We start from the raw sequence: 18,872 nt of genomic DNA on the forward strand, positions 1-18,872 counted from the left end.
AACCCCAACCCCAACCCCAACCCCAACCCCAACCCCAACCCCAACCCCAACCCCAACCCCAACCCCAACCCCAACCCCAACCCCAACCCCAACCCCAACCCCAACCCCAACCCCAACCCCAACCCCAACCCCAACCCCAACCCCAACCCCAACCCCAACCCCAACCCCAACCCCAACCCCAACCCCAACCCCAACCCCAACCCCAACCCCAACCCCAACCCCAACCCCAACCCCAACCCCAACCCCAACCCCAACCCCAACCCCAACCCCAACCCCAACCCCCAACCCCAACCCCAACCCCAACCCCAACCCCCAACCCCAACCCCAACCCCAACCCCAACCCCGATGAATTTTAATTCATTTACATTATTTAATTTAAATAAATAAAAAATTAATTCTTTCAATACAATTAAAAAATTTTTAAGCTTTCAATCACAAAGATATATTTAATAAATATATACTTATTTATATCAATATATAAATTAAATTTTAGTAGTTTTGTATTTATTTTTTATCTTAAGAGAGTATTTTTAATTTTAAAACAGTTTTAAATAAAATATAATTGCTCATACTGATTAAAAAAATGCTTTAATTTATAAAATAATTAAGTCTTAATTTTTTTTTTAACTAATAATATTAATAAATAAGCTAATTATATAAAATGAATTTCTAGCTTTTAAAGTTTTTTTCTTTATATTTTTATTTTAAGATATTACTTTTGGTATTTATTTTAATTACCATATGGGGCTAACGCTCAGTGTTTTTTGTATATCTAATATTATATTTCATGTACTCAATATAAAAATTGTTTATATAATTAAAAGTTTTAGTGCACATATTTAAAGGCAAATAAATATAGTACTTATTATATTTTTTGAATATTTTTTTAAAGTTACTATAACTGTAATTACATGATTAAAATTAAATGTCTAATTTATCAATATTATTAAACAAAAGAATTTAAATAATTAGGTAAATTTTCAAATAATACACTAAAATGTGAGTTTTTGATTAAGCTATCCGAGAAATTAGTATTTTTAATTGAAGAATGTTTGATTATAAACAAATTTTACTTACATAAATTAATAAATAAAAAATAGATGTTAATTTAAAATGATATATTTATTTAATTATTTTAATTTTTAGATGCAATTATTTTCCTTCCAATAATAACTTATTTAATTAATTTCTTACTTACTTACTTACTTATTTTTTCACTGGTTTTTAATTTAGTCAAGAATATCGCTAGTTTTAATTAAAATAAATACATATTTTAGTTGCTAAATAAGTTTAATAGAAAAAATTTACTCATCAAATTAATATTCTCTCTCTAGTTTTTACTTGAGCAGCTTTAGAATTTCTTGAGTTTACTCTTCTGTGAGCTCTCCTTAAACATTATATATGTCATTCTTTTATTTAAAAAAAATTAATTTTAATATAAATTTATAATTATTAAAAATATTTACTGAGTTTTTTGATAGTTCTTAGGAAAGTTCATCTTAGTCCGTTGTATTTTTGTAAGAAAGGGAAACTTCGTTTTATATGGATTTATCGCAATTGCTAAAATCATTATATCTACAATCTGAGCTTATATTGTTGGTCATCTCTTCAGTAATAAATTAGTAAGGATCTATATCAATTGCATCTTTATTATTGCTTGAAGATGAATGATAGTTTTTAGTTGTTTATTAATCATTGTTTGTCATATGCTAATCCTATTCAGTTAGATTGCTCTGGTTGGTTTATTATTGTTGCATTTTGTTTGGCTATTACTAAGAGTTTATTTGGATATTATTTTAATTATAAATTATATTTTCTTTATTTTCTGGGTGGAAAACATTGCTTTTATTCTGAATTTAGCTACTGTGGACAAAGATATTTTATTTCCTTAAAAGTTGGTTTGGGTCAAAATTATTATTAGGTGGGTACATATTATTCATATTACTCTAGATAATTTTATCTTAATTCTATGAAAAATAGTTTTAGAAATTAATATGCTATTGGTTTTTTTAATTGTTATTTTGGTTAAATGATTTATTTGTTTATTCTTGTTTGATATTATTTATTTGGAAATTATTTTCCTAATTATTTTAAAGATTCATTTAATTTTTATTTTCTGTTAATATTCCTTAGTTGCTTTATTAATTAAATTGAGACTAGTTTATTAAAGCTGGGTACTTTCTAAATTGGTTAGTATTGACAGATGAAACAGAAGAAGATGGGGAGGAAAAAGAGACATTCATTTATGTTGTGCTTGTTACAACTTTATTACTATCACAAAAGATTTAAGATGGAGTTAAACCAGCTGCAGTTGCAATCTTATCAACATAGTTCTAGTTTTGCTTATACAGTATAGAAGAATCAAGGGGCATCAATTAGCCACTTGGACTTTAAATACTTAAAAGTCTGCTATTTTACTATTGAATTGACGTATTAAGATTTGATAAAAAGCTGTTCTTTTTATTGAATTAGTCTTTTAAGCTTAATGATGTGTTCAAAGAGTTTTGAATTGTATTTGTATGAGAACTATTGTGAGAATTGATTTTTGAATGTTGTTAATTGCTTGTGTTTGATGTTTAAATTGAAGCATTTGACTGCTGAGAAATATTTTACTTTGACATTTATATCAAACTTTATAGATTTACATTCACATTTTTAGCCAAATTTTATTCATTGTGTGTAGCACTTCTCTAACTTTATTCCTTTTCTTTTTCTTTGCTTTATTGCAGTGAAGATTTATTTATTTGAAGATTTTAAGGACTTCTTTAATTTGTGGCATACAGGCTTCTTTCAGATTATTCTTCTTCTTCAGATTATTCTCTAATAATATCTTCCTCATTAGGAAAATAGTTGCACGTTGTTTCCAAAGTGTTTCCGTTTGTATTTAGGAAATTTATATTTTAGGTTTAAAGAAGTAAAGTTCTTTCTTTTGGTTTTATTGAAGTACCATCTGAGAGATAAGATTTAATTAAATCAGTTTCTTCATCACTATGAATCATCGATTGTCCGTAACTTTTTTAGCTTCTATTGCTATCACTGTTAATGTTATTTGATAGTCCACTTTGTTTTTCTATGTCATTTTATTTTTCAATATTTGTATTATCAAAATGATCTAATTGCTGATGCATTTCTATTTTTTATATTTATTCATGATGACTTTAAATCAACTGTTGAAGGCCTGTCTTAAGCTGCATATTTTCTTCTTCTAAATTATTGATGACTTAATTTCTATCTTCTAAAATGTTCTAAAATTTAACTTTTATTTTAAATATTTATTTAAATAATTAAAAATTTGATATATTTAATTTACATTGTTCATCCTACAATTGCTTTTGTAATTAATTGAATTTCATTTAAAAGTTATTTAGTTAAGTATCTAGCTATGAGATGTAGTTACTGTCCTTTTTGTTTGTTTGAATATAAAATTATTTTTATATTTTTTAATATTTATTTACTTTGTTCATTTAATATTCGTTTTCCACCAACTGCTAGTTTTTCTAGTTGATTTGATCCTTTAATTCTTAGTTTTGCTTTCTTAATTTTGAAATTTCTAATCTTTGAGAAGCATCTCTACTTTATAGTTGATGAATCATTTCTCTCATTTTGATTAAGATTTCCTTATCATGAATACTGTAATTATCACTGAATTACTTTTAAGCTGTTTAATAATTTAATATAAATTATAAAATTATCATTAAAACTTATTTTACTATCATAGAAATTTTCTTGATTTGCTTCAAGAGGTGCAGAAGAATATTTTAATGCATTGCATTCATTTTGGCAATCTTACTTTAAATAATCTTCAATTTAGTTTTAGTTAAGGGATTGATGTAAAATGTTTTTATTTAAAAGATAAGAGTTATCTGCTCTATTTGAATTTAATTCAGTTAATGATCTATTCAAATATTTTGATATTTTCTAAAGCGAATTGTAATCATTTTACTGAGATTAATTTAAAATTCTTTATGAAACTCTCTCTGTTGATGTTGATTAAGAGACATTTTGACTTTATTAATTCTACTTTTTCTTTTCAATTTTATTAGTATTATTTATCTGATTAATTTGCTTGTAAGTGTTTCCTTTCTTTGAATAAGAGTTAGTCTTTGATCCTTGCTTTGTTTATTATGAATTTTATAATTCTTTCTATTTCTAAGCTTCAATTATCAAATGATTCTTTTTTATAGGATAGCCTAGGCAGTTTTAATTTTCTTAGTCATCACTGTCATTATAGTGTATGAAATTATTCATTTGAGCAATATATTAAATTTTTTATTTATTTTAGGTATTTTGAAGTCTATTAGTATTATTACTAGTTGAAGAGTTAGTTGATGAGCAATGGCTACTCTGCAGATTGGCTATTTTTTATTAATTATTTTTCTAGAAGTAGTCATTTCCTTATTAATATTATTGACTTTAAATATTGCTATTTATAAAAACATTTTCTTTATCACCATCTAAAATATCTTCCACTCTGTAAGTCTAAGATTAGTTTTACTGTTTGCCCTAATTGTAATTCTATAAATTATAAGCAATATTTATATTATCAGGAATGAGCTTTTGCTAATAATACATTTCTTCTTGGTCAAGCTGATAATTTTCTTATTAATTTCCTTTCTTACTAATTTCATTTTAACTGCTTGAACTAAGCGATCTATTTTTTAATTGAAATTGCAAACACTCCTTGTCCCCATAAGAAAAAGCATTATCATCACTGCTGCAGTTAAGACCAAAATGCTATTTAAAAGAAAAATTTTAATTCATATTCATTCCTTCATTTCTTTTTATTGACATATTTAAACTTTAATTGCTCAAGTCGCTATACAAATAATTATTTTTTTAGATATTTAACGAATTTTGTGAAGACTTAGAAGCATTAGCTGAACTCGAAGTAGAAGACGGTCCACTTTATCCATAACTTTCTTTCATTATTTGTTTAATAGATTTAATTTTTTTAGGAGGAACATAGCTCCTAGGAAGACTTATTGAATGTTAGCTTTGTTGAGGTTTAGGCTATTCATTTTAGCTTAGAGCTCTAGTTCTCATCGCAATTTAATTTTAGTTGTTTCTACTTATTTAATTAAATTATGTTGATAGTTATTTTTGGGATATTCAAACAGATATTTATTTCTCCTAATTTTTGAATTTTACTTGTATTTAATAAATTTTGTTAAATTAATTAATTTAAGATTTATCTTTTCTGTTGATAAACTTATATTAAAACAAAAAAATTTTGAATTTAACATTCATATAATATATATATTCGCAATCATAAAGTAAGAAGCATATCTAATTATCTATCAATCTGAATTGATTTACCACTTCAAACAGCTCTATAAATAAATAGTTAATAAATTTCAGAAGCAAACTCTAACATTTAAATCAAATAATTTTCTAACAAACATACTTTCAATAAGTAATATTTTTACTCTTAAATATTTTACCTTTACTTTAAAATAAAACTACTTTCAAAATATGTTTATTTTTGAGATTTTAAAATTTTTAATTGAACTTTTCATAAATTTGTTTTTAAATTTTTGTTAAATAATTTATTTAGGTATTTTTTAAATTTGTTTTTAAAGTTATTTCAATAAGTTCTAATAAGCAAAATTAATATTTAAAAATATATTCTTATTCAGTATTTAATTTTTTAAATATCATATTCTATAATCATTTTTTTTTCAAATAAACGATTATGATTAAACTGAATGAAATATTGTGATATTTGTAGATGGCTAATTCAAAAAATAATCAATGTATCTTAAATTTAAGCAAGTAAATACCAACTATATAAAAATAAGGAAGTTTATGAGTAAATAAATAATCTTATTTTAATTAAAATAAGCAAATTAGCTCTATTAAATAATTTATAATAGCTTATAATCAATTTGATTAAGCATTTTAATATTAAAAATATTAGAGAAAAATATTTTATTATTTAATTAATCTATTTGAAATACTACGAAGTTATTGATATTTCTACAAATTTGTTTTAAACCATTAATTTAATTTTAAATTTTAAAATAAAAAATAGATACTTTTTATTTATTTAGATACATTTAAATAAATTATTATTAAAACATATGAATGCTTTTTATAGCAAAGAAATATGTATTTCTTGAATTATTAAAAACAGATTGTTCAAAGAGTTGATTGAAATAAGTTAAATATAGATGATGTTTATTTTATTTACATTTTATATTTAAGATTTTTTAGTAACATATTTTAAATATAATTAATTAAAAATATATTTATTTATTTAATTATTTTGGTTTATATATTTACAGCTGGAAAATATTCAAAAAATATGATGCATGGATAGATACTGGCTTGTTTTAATTAGAGAAGATTGATTTATCATTGAGGGTTGTAATTTTCGAAGTTTAAAATCTTTTGATTGCTATTGTTGTTTTATTCGAATAAGTTCTATTATTATGGCTAAAACATTTAATTTCCAAAGAGGTAGTTATTATTTTTATTTTCAAATAATTTTTAGTAATCTTAGTAGGAAAACATGGAGTAGTTCACAGGTTAATTCATAATCTATTGATTGTGCAGATTTTATTATTAAAATCCTTTTTATTCAGCACTGTTACTACTGTTTTTCGAATCAATATAGTTTTGGAAGCTTTGTGGCTACACATTTACCATCTTATTACTTAAATTATAATTATTCTTTTGATTTGAGGCTGATAGACTATTGTAATTTTAATACAAAGGTTGTATGTTTGGAGTAAAAGTACATTCTTCGAGTTCAGATTTTTCTTTTCTTTCTCTCAAAACTTAAATCTTTTAATCAAATTTCTATTAATTAATTAAAAAAATAATTAATTTAAAATTGAATTTTTAATTAACATTTTTTATTACTTGTTTTTCATCCATAAAAATATCATAAAGAGCAGCTCCATTTGAATGAGGTCTTTTTTATTATGCAATTTTCACCGATTTAGGGTTTAATCTAGGCTATTTTATTTACATTTACAGTTTGGGTTAAGTTAAATCTGTTTTATTAATTTAAAATTCGTTTTACTTTAAATTCGAAAGACTCTTCACTGCATTTAGTCTTCTTTGTATTGAAAATTTGATTTCTCTCTTAAATATTAAGTCCCTAAAAAAACAAAATTTATTTTAGTAAAATTTAAAATATATTAAAATATTATTTACTTGAACTAATTTTTCTGAAGCCTAAATAAATTCTTCTAGGGTTAAGGCTTAATCAAGTTCTTCCATTTCACATAATAATGGTGAAAATGCCTCTAAGATCAAAGGATCTAGGGACTAAATATCTATAGCCTGAGCTGAGATTTGTCCATCTTAATCTGAATCAAGTTAATTAAAAATTTCAATTAATTTTTATTTCTTTTTTAAATCTATAATCCTTGTGCTTTTTTCACATGCAAACGATCTGTTAACACTGCTATTGTGACTCTATAAATTTTATTATTTTTGAATTTATTTTATCTTTGATTATTCATATAAATACTCTCCAACAGATTAATTAATTTAATTTCTCTATTTTTTAGGAGGTCTCCCAGTAATTGGTTTAAAGTACTCCTAGCCTGTATATGGATCTATAAATCCTTGCTATTATCCGTTTGATTAATTACTATTATGATTTTCTTTGCTACTATAGCGTTAAAGTCTTTCAAAAAATGAAATATCATTCATCAAGATTTTTGAAAAGGTATTAATCTTTGGTTAGAAAGTGCAATTTTAATCTATTTTTAGATGCTTATCTCTTTAAATTTTCCTTTCAATTTTGCTTTTACTGTCTTCATATAACAAATCATATCTATTCCTAATAAAAGATTAATTAAGAGATTTTCCATCTTCATGAGATTAATTTATTAATATATTCATTTTTTCTTGTGCTATCTAACTACTGATTTAATTAATTTCAGGCCTAAAAGAGCATCCATCTAATTCAGAATTAAGCTTAAAACTCCTTGCTCTTTCTTTGCGTTCTCTTTATTACTTAGCAACTTTCTGTAAAAATTCTCCAACTGGTTCATTTCTTAAGCTTTTCTATTTTAATAAAACCAAGTTAAAATTTTTTTTTTTAAATGAAGTAAATAAATAATTTATTTAATAGAATTCAAAATTGGTAATTCAAATAAAATAATAATAAATTCAATGATAAATTATTTTTAATGATAAACTTTATGGTTTTTAAATAAAATATTAAATTAACAAATTTAAAAAAGAAAAATATTTTTAAAATAAACAATAAAAATTAATTCATTAGAAAAAAAAAGAAGAAATTTTGAAGAATAAAATTTTTCAAATAGATGAAAAATATAAAATATTTTTTGAATATAAAAATTAAGGAAACTTTTTTTTTGAAAATATCTCACTGATTAATGAATGATATTGAATAATTTTGAAAAATAGAAATGTAAAAAGAAGTTTATTTAAAAAAAATAAGCAATAATTAATTAATAATTGAAGATATCTAGAGTAAAAATTGAAAAAATATTTTTAATTAAATAATTTTACAGCAATAATTGAAGATATCTCATTGATTTATGGGTGATATGTACATTGTTATTGTACTTAATTGATTTCTTCTTATTTCTTCTTTTCAATTTATTTCTTTTTTTCTTCTCTCTACTTTACTCCCCTCTAATATAAACGTATTCCATAGTTTATTTCATTTACTATAAATAAAGTATTATTTAGATAAAATTAGAAAAAGTGGTGTTTGATAAAGAGATAAATATTAAAATTACATGAGGAACTTCTCTAAACTCTTTTTTTTTATACATTTGCTTATGAATTACTTCTTTCTGTTTCTCTTTACTAAATGTTTTTAATTTTTGATTGAGCAAATAATCTTTCATGAACACTTTATTTCTTTCCAAAATCAAAAGATTTATTAACTTTGTTATTAGATTCTTCCACTCTTGATTAATTGCCATTATTGTTGTATTAGCTGCTCAGATAGTTTTATCTAATTATTTTTTTTTAAAGTTTAAAGGTAAATTAATTAATCAATTATAAAATGAACTACCCTGCATAAAAGCTCTAGCTGATTTAATGAGCATTTTAATGATAAGAATTACTATGACTTACTCCTGCTGGAACACTATAATTTAAAGAATTTCCAACATCAGTTGAAGCATTTATATTCATGTATTTTTCAAAAGAATTATTGTCGATTTCTATTTTATTAATTAATAAATAACACTTTTTTAACTGAAAATAAACATATAATTGCTCAGTAAATATATATATATAAACTATTTACTTTCGACAATACCTTCTGGATAATATATTCTTCTTTTCATAGAACTATTCACATCTGGATAATCTTTGTTTATTCTTTTAGTTGATGGAGTTAGAACACCGCTTCTGTTAGCAGAGCAGTTAGCTTTGGTAGAATTTTATCTTGCATCAAATGAGTCTTAAATTGATGATTAGGGCATTTAATTTTGTGTATTTGGAGGGTTTTTAACATATTAATTCGTTTTCTTTTATTCATTGTAATAGTTATTCATTGGGAGCTAATTATTGGCATAAGGGTTGTTTTATATAATTTAGTTACTCAATTATTGCTCATTTCCAAAATTGTCTTAAGAAATTTGTTATCCAACTTTATCTGAAATAGGAGATTGCTTTGAGCTTTCCTTTTTTTGATTATGAAATAATGTAAAAATATTAAAAAGTAAAATTAATAATAAGTATTACATATTGCATATATTGCTACTGATTCGTTTTCTAGACTTGATCAACATTTTATTTTATATTTTCTTCTAAAATTTCTACAATGCAAGGAGGGAGATCATATTAGGCTACAAATTTTACTGCCAAATCATATGGATTGTCATTTTCAAAAACATGAATTTTACCAGACTACCCATTACCAATATCAATTGTCATAACTAAAATCTCTTTTTTTTTAAGTGTTTGTTTATTATGTGCTATTTAATTCATTTGTTGTTGCATAAATTGCTTTTATTATAAATTGTTGATAAAATTAATATCTTCCTAACTGATTTATTATTAACTATTATATTATCCGCCGTAGCCTGAATTATTAGTTTCAGGATCAATCAGCTGTGGCTAGATATTGGTACGATTTCCTGCTTACACATAATCCTATTGTTGTTGGCTATTCATACTTTGATTTTACTAGGAAAAATAATTTTACATTTATATATTCCCTCTTTATACTTATTTGTTATTATTATTTGAAGAAAAATAATCCTAATTAATAACAAATCCTTTTTAACTAATTTGTATTTGATTTTGTTTTTGTGATTATGTTAGTATTGAATTTTAATAAGATTTATTAATTGAAAATTAATTGCCTTTTAGTTTGACTGATAGGTTTTTTGTTTGTTTATTTGTTTATTTGATTAATTGTTTGATTTTAATTTATTTAACTACTCTTAATAGAAATTTGAAATCAATTAAAATTGAATTATATCTTTTAAGTTATTATTTGAATTTGTTTTTTAATTTGTTTACATATAGTAAATACAAATTAATTAATGCAAAGTGTAATTTAGGTCTGCTAACGATATATCAAATAAATTGACTTTATAGTTTTTATAATTATTTTTGAAATAAATAAAAAATCAAATAAAAAAAATAATTTTAAAATAAATTTTGTAATAAAATAAATTCAGCTAAATTAAACTTTTAAATTTATAATTTAAATTTATATTTTCCTAAGCTAAACACAATTCAAATGAGATTTAAATCATTTATTACGACTTTAAATATTTCTTTTTTGATGAAATTCAATGAATGTAAATTTATATTTTGGACTGAGAAAAATAATTTTATTATTTTCTACAATTAAAAAAATTATTTATTTTATCATTCAAAAAAAAATTAAAGAATTTTTAACAAGATATTTTTCTTCTTCTTCTTCATTTGGTTTTTAGTGTTTTAATCAACATTATTTTTCTAATAAAATTAAATGGCTATTAATTCAAATAAAATTGAATAATTTGTGATAAATATTTATAAATATTTTGAATTTTTTAAATTAAAAATTTTGGATTTATTTTTTGACTAAACCTTAAAGATTTGTTTTTGTTACCTTAATTAAGGCTAATTAATTGCAAAGCTTGTATATGCTCATTTAAAATAAGTTTTTATTTTTAATTTTTTTAATTAATTAAAAAGCAAAACGCCAAAATATTTTATTTATTAGTTTATATTTTATTATCAGCTTAAAGATTTTTTATTATATTTATGATGATATCTCTTTTCACTTTAAGTCTATTTCTTGATTAAGTATTTTAATTAAAACTAAAAGAAATAAATATTAGTTTTTTTATCATAAAGATTATTATTAGAAAATATTAAAAATTAATTATTCTTATTTACTTAAAGTAATTACTATTCTGATGAGTTAATAAAAATTTTAAAATGATAAACAAATTTTCTTAAAAAGATTTTACTATTTTTCACTTTTTAAATAGTATTTTTTTAATTATGATTTTGAATATCTTATTATAAAAAATATGATCAAATTATTAGAACATCAAATATTCAACACTCAAATTTAAGAATAAATAATTTATTTTGGTTTAATTTAGCAAATCAGTGTCAAAAACAGTAATTTCAACAAAAATAATACAATTTTAAGCAAATTATTGAAAAAAAAAATTTAATGAAGAAACAATTCAATCAATCATACTTTTTTTATTTTACAATTATTGATGAAGGATTTTTTTAAATTTTTTAATAGATCAGACGTATGGATGAACGTTGATATAAAAAAGTAAATTAATAAATTTAATGGTAAAAATAAGAGTAATTTATTCGTAATTTATGGTTTAAGTTACTTTTAAAAATATTTAAAGTTTGAAAATTATACAATAAATAGTGTAATCTAAAATTTTAAAATTGATGATGTGTATGTTTGTATACATGAATGTATATATATATCTATCTATTTATCTTCACACATTATCAATTTTACAATTTTATTCATATTTCGTTTTATTAATTAGCTTTGAGTTGAACATAGGAAAAAATTAATTGATTTAATTTATTTTAGCTATCACATTTTAATTAATTAATTAATTATAGTTAGAAAGACAATTAAAATAACCTAAATAGTAATTGTATAAAAGAAATAGAGCAGGAAGGAAGGAAGGAAAAGCATACAACTTAGCAATAATGAAGTGTAAAATATCTGGCGAAGTTACAGTAATAGGTTTGGTTGCTATTCCCTTAATAATTATTATCATTTATTCTTTTCTTACTATTTTATATACGTAGTATATTTTGAAATAGGAAAATGATAATTTAGCAGATTCTATGTATTCAGAACAAATTAAATTTTCTAAATAATTTGACAGTATACTAACTTTTTAAGTGAATATGTAAGTCTAGAATGTTTATTGGAATGTCTACATACATAATTAGTTACTTTAAAAAGCACTTGCAGGATAAATAAAACTAAATCCTAATTTTAAAGATATTTTGATAAATGTAGAGAGAACGTATAATTTGACTGAAGATCCAGTCAAATTAAAAATCTTTAAAAAAAGTTATTTATTGGTCAATTCTTGGTTTTAAAGAGATAAATATTTTTAAAAAGACCTTGATCCGATTTAGCAGGAATAAATGATAGTTTTTTCTGCAACAGATCCCCTTTTTAGAGCTATATTGCTTGAGAGAGATAATGCTCTTTAATAAAACATCACTCGTAGATTCTACATTAAAAATATGTATATAGGAACTGAATATGATGGATCGGTTTTAGGGCCTTCTGCTAATACAACATATAAAGGAATCACTAATCCTAAGTCATGCCCATCTGGTAATATATACGATTCTAGATGTCGCTATTGGTTTAATGATACTATTCATCGCAAGAATATATCTTTGTATGTTTCTCCACCTTAGCTACAGTATAGTAATGTAGGTATTCCTTTTCTAGCAAGCGTTTTTTGTTAGAGAATAGAATTACCTCCTTATACTCAATTAAAAGAATAATACAGCACATTAAACAAGTAAGGGAGTCTTTACTCAGTTCTTTGCAACAATTTAGATTTGACAGCGGCTGGTGTATATTTTAGCAGTTTCAATTAAAAATCTGCTTTCAAGATGTTAATTGATCCTTCTACTTAGATTGCTGTTTATTATTCGTTATTTTAATTAAATAGCACTTAATAACAACAAACTCTGAGTAGTTTGGAGCTGAATCCAAGGACTACTGAAGAGTAGGCTTTACTATTTTAAAAAAAGTTGCAAAGTTTATACTCAAATCCGATTTTAGATGTAAAAGAAAACATAGATATGCTTTAGATTAATGATGATAGTTATTAATCAGGATTCACCTTCTACCGATTGAATAATCCTCCTGATATTCAATAAAATCATACCAATAACAGCTATAATACTCTTTAATAAAGTACTCCTCTAAATAATTAAGTGTCTTAATAGCAGCAACAAAAACAACAAGAAGAGAAATAAAATAATTTAAAAGAGCATTATGTTATTTTAAACTCAATACAAACAATTTAAAAGCTTAAAGACCCCTGGTCTGGAGGGTACTCAATTAACACAGCATTTATTTTAATAGATGTTTTGTCTAAGGATATGCTTAGTGTACAAGCATAGTAGATGTAGTAATAAATAAATGAATATAACTATTACAGCACTATCGCAATTACAATCTTTTATGTGATTATCATCATATTAGTTATTCTGCGTTTTATTAGAATCTTTAAATTGATCATCTCTCCCATTAATTAATTGACAAACATATTAAAAAGTGTTTCACTTGATGATGAAAATTAAATTTCATACATATTAGGAGATAAGTAGTTAGCACTGGAGTCTTTATTTGAGTAGGAGATATTTCTATCCCAAGATACTAAAATCCTTTATGAGAGCATTGTCTCATTGTTTAAAATGGTTTAATTTACTTAGTCTAACATCTTCGTCTAAACAGAAAGTTAAACCCTCTTAAATTTAAATTAGTAAATAATACACTTTTAAAAGTTTTAAAATCACAGAGCTTTGGGTATATGTCATAATAACATAGGATATATTCATTTCAATGCTCATAGATACTAGGAAGCTTTGTAAGAGTTTTCACAAGCAATAATTTACTCAAATTATGAAGTAAAAATATATGAAGAAGATCTAGAACAGAGTTAACTAAATAACTCGAATTTGATAATGTCAGAAGTAACAAGAAATATTAAACTGCTCTCAGATTACAAAAATATAATTAATCAGATATAAAAAAAATCAATAACAGAAAAAGAAGAAAAAGTTGTTAGAAAATCAGCTTTTAGCAGTGGAACTTCTTTGCTAAATAACAAAAACATGCAAAAAATTAAGCATTAAACTAAAAAAGTTGAAAAAGTAGATAAAGAACAAATTATTCACTACGAAGTACAAAGCGAAAATTCTCGAAGCCAACTTAAACTCGAAACTCATGAGCTTTAAAAGTAATAAAATGTCTTGAATGGTGGAAACAATACAACTAAGAACAAAAAATTAACTATTCAGGAAAGTGAGGCTGAGTTAAATTAAGAAAATGCTTAATCACAAAAGCTATTGAATTCATAATAGCTATTTTCATCTCATTCGCTCTAGAAGAAAAAGCCGAATGATAAAAAAAATCATAAATCTTAGCGAAATACAAAATAGATAAGCATTCAAAAAGATAAAAGTATGTCTAACTCTTTGTAAAATAAGTAAGAGTAAAACTGTGATAGAAAAAAGAATATTACAGAAAGTCTCAGTCCTTCTAGGAGCACCACCTCAAAAGGAGTAAATCAGGATAATGAAGTTACAAATTTATTTTTTTGTTTGTATTCACGTAAATTGAATTATGCCAAAACACTATTCATGCTACTTGAGAAACAAAATGAGACATTAGGAAACATGTGGATTGAACTGGAATAATTGTTATTGGAAGTAATAGAAATAGGAAATCAAATGACGCTTGTCAATCAAATTAAGAGTTTTCAATTTAGCTGCTACATTTATTTAATTTCACTAGCTTAGAAACTGAACAATCAGATTAAACTCGCAGAGTACATGAGATGTTCATATGAAATTCTGTAAGATGTTTTAAACGAATAAATCTAGCAAGATATCTATTAAGAAATCAGACTGAACTCAAATAGAACATTAAAATCAGAAGCTGATAACTAAACTGTGATTTCCTCAGAAGAATTGCTTAGAAATAGAGATTTCATAAGCAACTATCTTTAAAAGTTAATAATTAAAACTCAACTTTTAAATTAGCGAGATATAAACAGCACGTACTTGTTTGATACTTAAAAAATGCTACATTCATAAAAGATTAGTACTTTTTAGAGTTTGAATTAGCACAGCTAATAACCTGATCAAAATTAAACAGTTACCTAACTTCTAACTCAATTGATAAAAAATTCTTGTTCAATTAATCGGAATACTTCTGTTTCCGAATATTATAAAAAGCAATAAGGCCAAAACAAATAGCCAAGCTTAAATACAATTTAAAATTTGTAATTTTCTAATATTAGCAATATAAACAACAACTATGAAAAGTCCCCATTAATGCAGGTTTTATCTCCATACAGAAATAGCAAAAGTAAAAGTATGTTTAAAAAAAATGAATCTTTCAATGCTAACAGCTATAAATAAGTACAAATAAACTAAAGTGGTTTATAAAAGAGCTAAGTTTATTTAAAAAAGAGAGTCTCTAAAGTCTTGAATGAAAAATCACCTCGTTAAAAACATAACACAGATAACTTATAAATTTCTTAAAAATTTAACATAAAAAATGAGGAAAAAAGCTCTTCGATCTTTCCAAAAAGTTTATCAAACCTTTTAAGCAAACAAAAATAAATAACTAAACATGCCAGCAACAAGGTAACAAATAAGCTTTAGAAAATAAAAATGCATGTCAGAGAAATAAGTTGTTCAAACCATGACATTTATGAAAAAGAACTTAAAGATACCATTCAAAAGATAATAAAAAAAAAAGTCAGAAAGTAAGAGAGCAAAGAAATTACAACAGGAATTTATATGCCTAACTTAGGATCAAGCAGTTTTTGTAGAAACTCAAATAATTATCAATAGTCAGATATTCTAATACAAAAGATGGTTTTTATAGAAGCTGCTTTGTTATATTAAAACTAGGAATATTTAGAGACAATCAGTCTTCTTACATAGTAGCTTGAAAACGAATATTATTATGACCCTACTAGCAGACATCGCTTCGTGCTAATTCTCTATAAGATATTCAATAAATTAAAGATTGACATACCTGAATAGCTAAAATAAATGATAAGCTGTTATAATAAAGGCATAATATACAAAGTTGGTTTGCTTTCACTTTGCAAATCTAAAAAGAATAGATACAAAACATATATACTCACAAGATAAATTCTTTCAACAATTCTTGTAAAGCCATCGGATCAATTCTCATTACTGATATACAAAAATAATATGTTCCAGAATTTATTCTAGTAAATATCATTAGAGCAGATTAATTCAATAAAAGACTTAATTGAAACATAGCTAATGGAAATTTTCGTAGATGATCAACAAATTTCACCAAAATAAATTGTAAATGAGCCATAAACTGGTGCACCTTCATTATTATCTTCTAATCAATAATAAAACAACTAAGCTTAAGCATTTCAAAATAATCAAGAATTAACCTTAAAAAATGGTAATCTTTTAGCTAAAAAGATTCGAGTTTAAAAGACTCCAATACTATTTAAAGGATAAGAGGAAAAATAAAATGAAGGTTATCAATTTGATGCTAATTAATTTAATAATTAATCTAAAGAAAACTTTAACATCTAAAGCTTTTAAATAGCTTAAAATGACTCTTCTTTTGCAAATATTTTGCAAATGAACTAAACTAATTTCTAGTAACCTTTAATGAACAAAATTAAAGGTGATAACTTTTCCTTCTAACCAACAAATAACTAAAACAGCTTATAAGAAAGTAATATAAATCTATAAAATTAATTTTAATCAACAAATAACTTCTAAAATAATCTTAACATTATGCTAGTTAAAAATAATTCTTTAATTAGCGATTCTAATCTTCTTTAATAAAATCAATAATATTTTCAATCCATCATTAATTTTTCTGATTTCAAGAAAGAAAGTCTAAGAGGCATTGATGAAATCGAAGAGTTAAAGATTAGCAATAAACAATAAACATATTAATTATAATAAGATAAAATTACTAACTTTGAATAAAATAATTAAAATATATCCAATCATCAATAAAACATATATTCAAATAAATTAAAATAAGATTAAAATTAATATGAATTTAAACACAAGCAATCTTAAAGCAGCATTTAAGAATAACAATCATTTGGAAGAATAAACGAATTTCAGAGTTAAACAAATAGTGACAGCTGTGAAAGTTCTGATGGTGACTTTGCAAATGAAAACATTTTTGCTTTAAAAAATTTAGAGGATGATATTCAATCTGAACAAAATACATTATTATAAAACACAAACGATATGCTTAGCATTGAGGAGTAGTTAATCATAGGAGTAAATAGAATTATCCTAAGCCACTTTTATCAAGATAACTATAATCTCTTACATGGAAAAATTTAGACAGAAGAATAAAAACTAAAACAACTAAATTTAAAAATTCAAAAGAATTCTGAATAGTTTGATATTGACTGCTTTAATTATTTAAATATAAAAAAATTCATTATTTGTGTAACAGACTCACTATAAATAATAAAAAAAACTGAATCATATTAAGAAATGATTAAATTATTATATAAACTAAACACTGAGCTTCTTATTCTTTAATTAAATTAACAATCTCACTTTGAAGAGACAAACTATCCTGAAAGCGATTATTTTAACAATTAATTAGTTTTGCAAATATTTTACTCAGAATAAAAATTATTATAATATTTATACAATAACAGACATAATCAAAATTATTTATATTTACCTTTAACTGTAGAGTATTTTTAAACGAACTTCGTATTTGTATTTATTTTCTGATTTTAGCTGTATTGAAAGGAGTCTTATCTCCTGATCATCAGCTATTTTAAAATATTTTTCTTCTTGCAACATTTATTTAAAAATTTAAGGTGCTTTGCTAATTACTTTTCTATTTAGTCAAATAGAAAGGAATTGTGTTACAAAATTTTTAAAAATTCCATTTTAGAAAATGATTATTTATAGCTATTATCGGATAATTAAAAAAATATTTTTTTATTATAGCAATGAAAAAATGTAAATTTTAAGAAGTTAATTAGAGTAATTTATTGATTTATTAATTATTCAAAATTATGCATAGTATTCCTTGATTTTTAATTGAATAAGTTTAATTATTTTTATTTTTTAATAAAATGAATCAAATTTTAATAAGTTTTTGAATATTTTGAAAAAAATTTTCTGTTCATATCTTCAAAAACTGAATTATTGTACACCAAATTGTAGTAAATAGCTCCATAAGACTGGCAATACACAGACTTTAAAAATACCCAAGTAATTTAGCTAGTTTAAGAAATACATTGCTAACCTCAATTTAGTAATATTATACAATAAAAATATCTTTGAATATAGATTGGTCTTGTTTTATCTATGGAACAATACCCCCACTGAAAGATTAAAATAAAATCTGAATTATTATTTCTTTATTTAAAAATTAGGTAAATGTTTTATTTTTTTATTCATGATTAATTAGTTGATTTTTTGAATAATTTTGAGAAAAAAATATTCAAAAACAAATTTTTGAACAACTTAAATAAATAACTTTAAATTGTTAATTGATAGATTTTTAAAAAGAAAAATTAATTTGAAGATTTTTTTACTCTAAAAAATACTAAAATATTTACGACTTAAATTATATATTATTATTTTATTACAGTAATTGATTGGTTGATTTAATTTTAATTTATTTTTTTTAA

At 23.3% G+C, this 18,872-nt stretch overlaps 3 protein-coding genes across 3 annotated transcripts; 1 reads left to right on the forward strand and 2 right to left on the reverse strand. All coding sequences in view use genetic code 6, as the record gives it.

Annotated features, from left to right (window-relative positions):
- Window positions 1-1,214: 1,214 nt before the first annotated feature.
- Window positions 1,215-5,043, reverse strand: TTHERM_000785819 (endo-1,4-beta-xylanase xylA, putative; the record flags this gene model as incomplete). The annotated part of the gene is made up of 6 exons (XM_012799213.1): window positions 1,215-1,245; window positions 1,309-1,409; window positions 1,467-3,256; window positions 3,311-3,401; window positions 3,456-3,658; window positions 3,711-5,043. The coding sequence occupies 6 exons, from the start codon at window positions 5,041-5,043 to the stop codon at window positions 1,215-1,217; spliced, it is 3,549 nt and encodes a 1,182-aa protein (XP_012654667.1).
- Window positions 5,044-6,354: 1,311 nt separating this feature from the next.
- On the reverse strand, window positions 6,355-10,278 carry TTHERM_00785820 (hypothetical protein; the record flags this gene model as incomplete). The annotated part of the gene is made up of 9 exons (XM_001022120.2): window positions 9,685-10,278; window positions 9,245-9,623; window positions 9,008-9,158; window positions 8,727-8,947; window positions 8,494-8,654; window positions 7,162-8,022; window positions 7,028-7,105; window positions 6,865-6,960; window positions 6,355-6,801 (listed from the first exon to the last, which is right to left on the reverse strand). The coding sequence occupies exons 1-9, from the start codon at window positions 10,147-10,149 to the stop codon at window positions 6,355-6,357; spliced, it is 2,859 nt and encodes a 952-aa protein (XP_001022120.2). The 5' UTR covers window positions 10,150-10,278.
- Window positions 10,279-12,048: 1,770 nt separating this feature from the next.
- Window positions 12,049-17,961, forward strand: TTHERM_00785840 (transmembrane protein, putative; the record flags this gene model as incomplete). The annotated part of the gene is made up of 1 exon (XM_001022122.2): window positions 12,049-17,961. The coding sequence occupies exon 1, from the start codon at window positions 12,136-12,138 to the stop codon at window positions 17,959-17,961; it is 5,826 nt and encodes a 1,941-aa protein (XP_001022122.2). The 5' UTR covers window positions 12,049-12,135.
- Between the last annotated feature and the right edge of the window lie 911 nt (window positions 17,962-18,872).

The sequence above is a fragment of the Tetrahymena thermophila genome (genome assembly GCF_000189635.1).
Source record: "Tetrahymena thermophila SB210 genomic scaffold scf_8254491, whole genome shotgun sequence".
NCBI lineage: Eukaryota > Ciliophora > Oligohymenophorea > Hymenostomatida > Tetrahymenidae > Tetrahymena > Tetrahymena thermophila.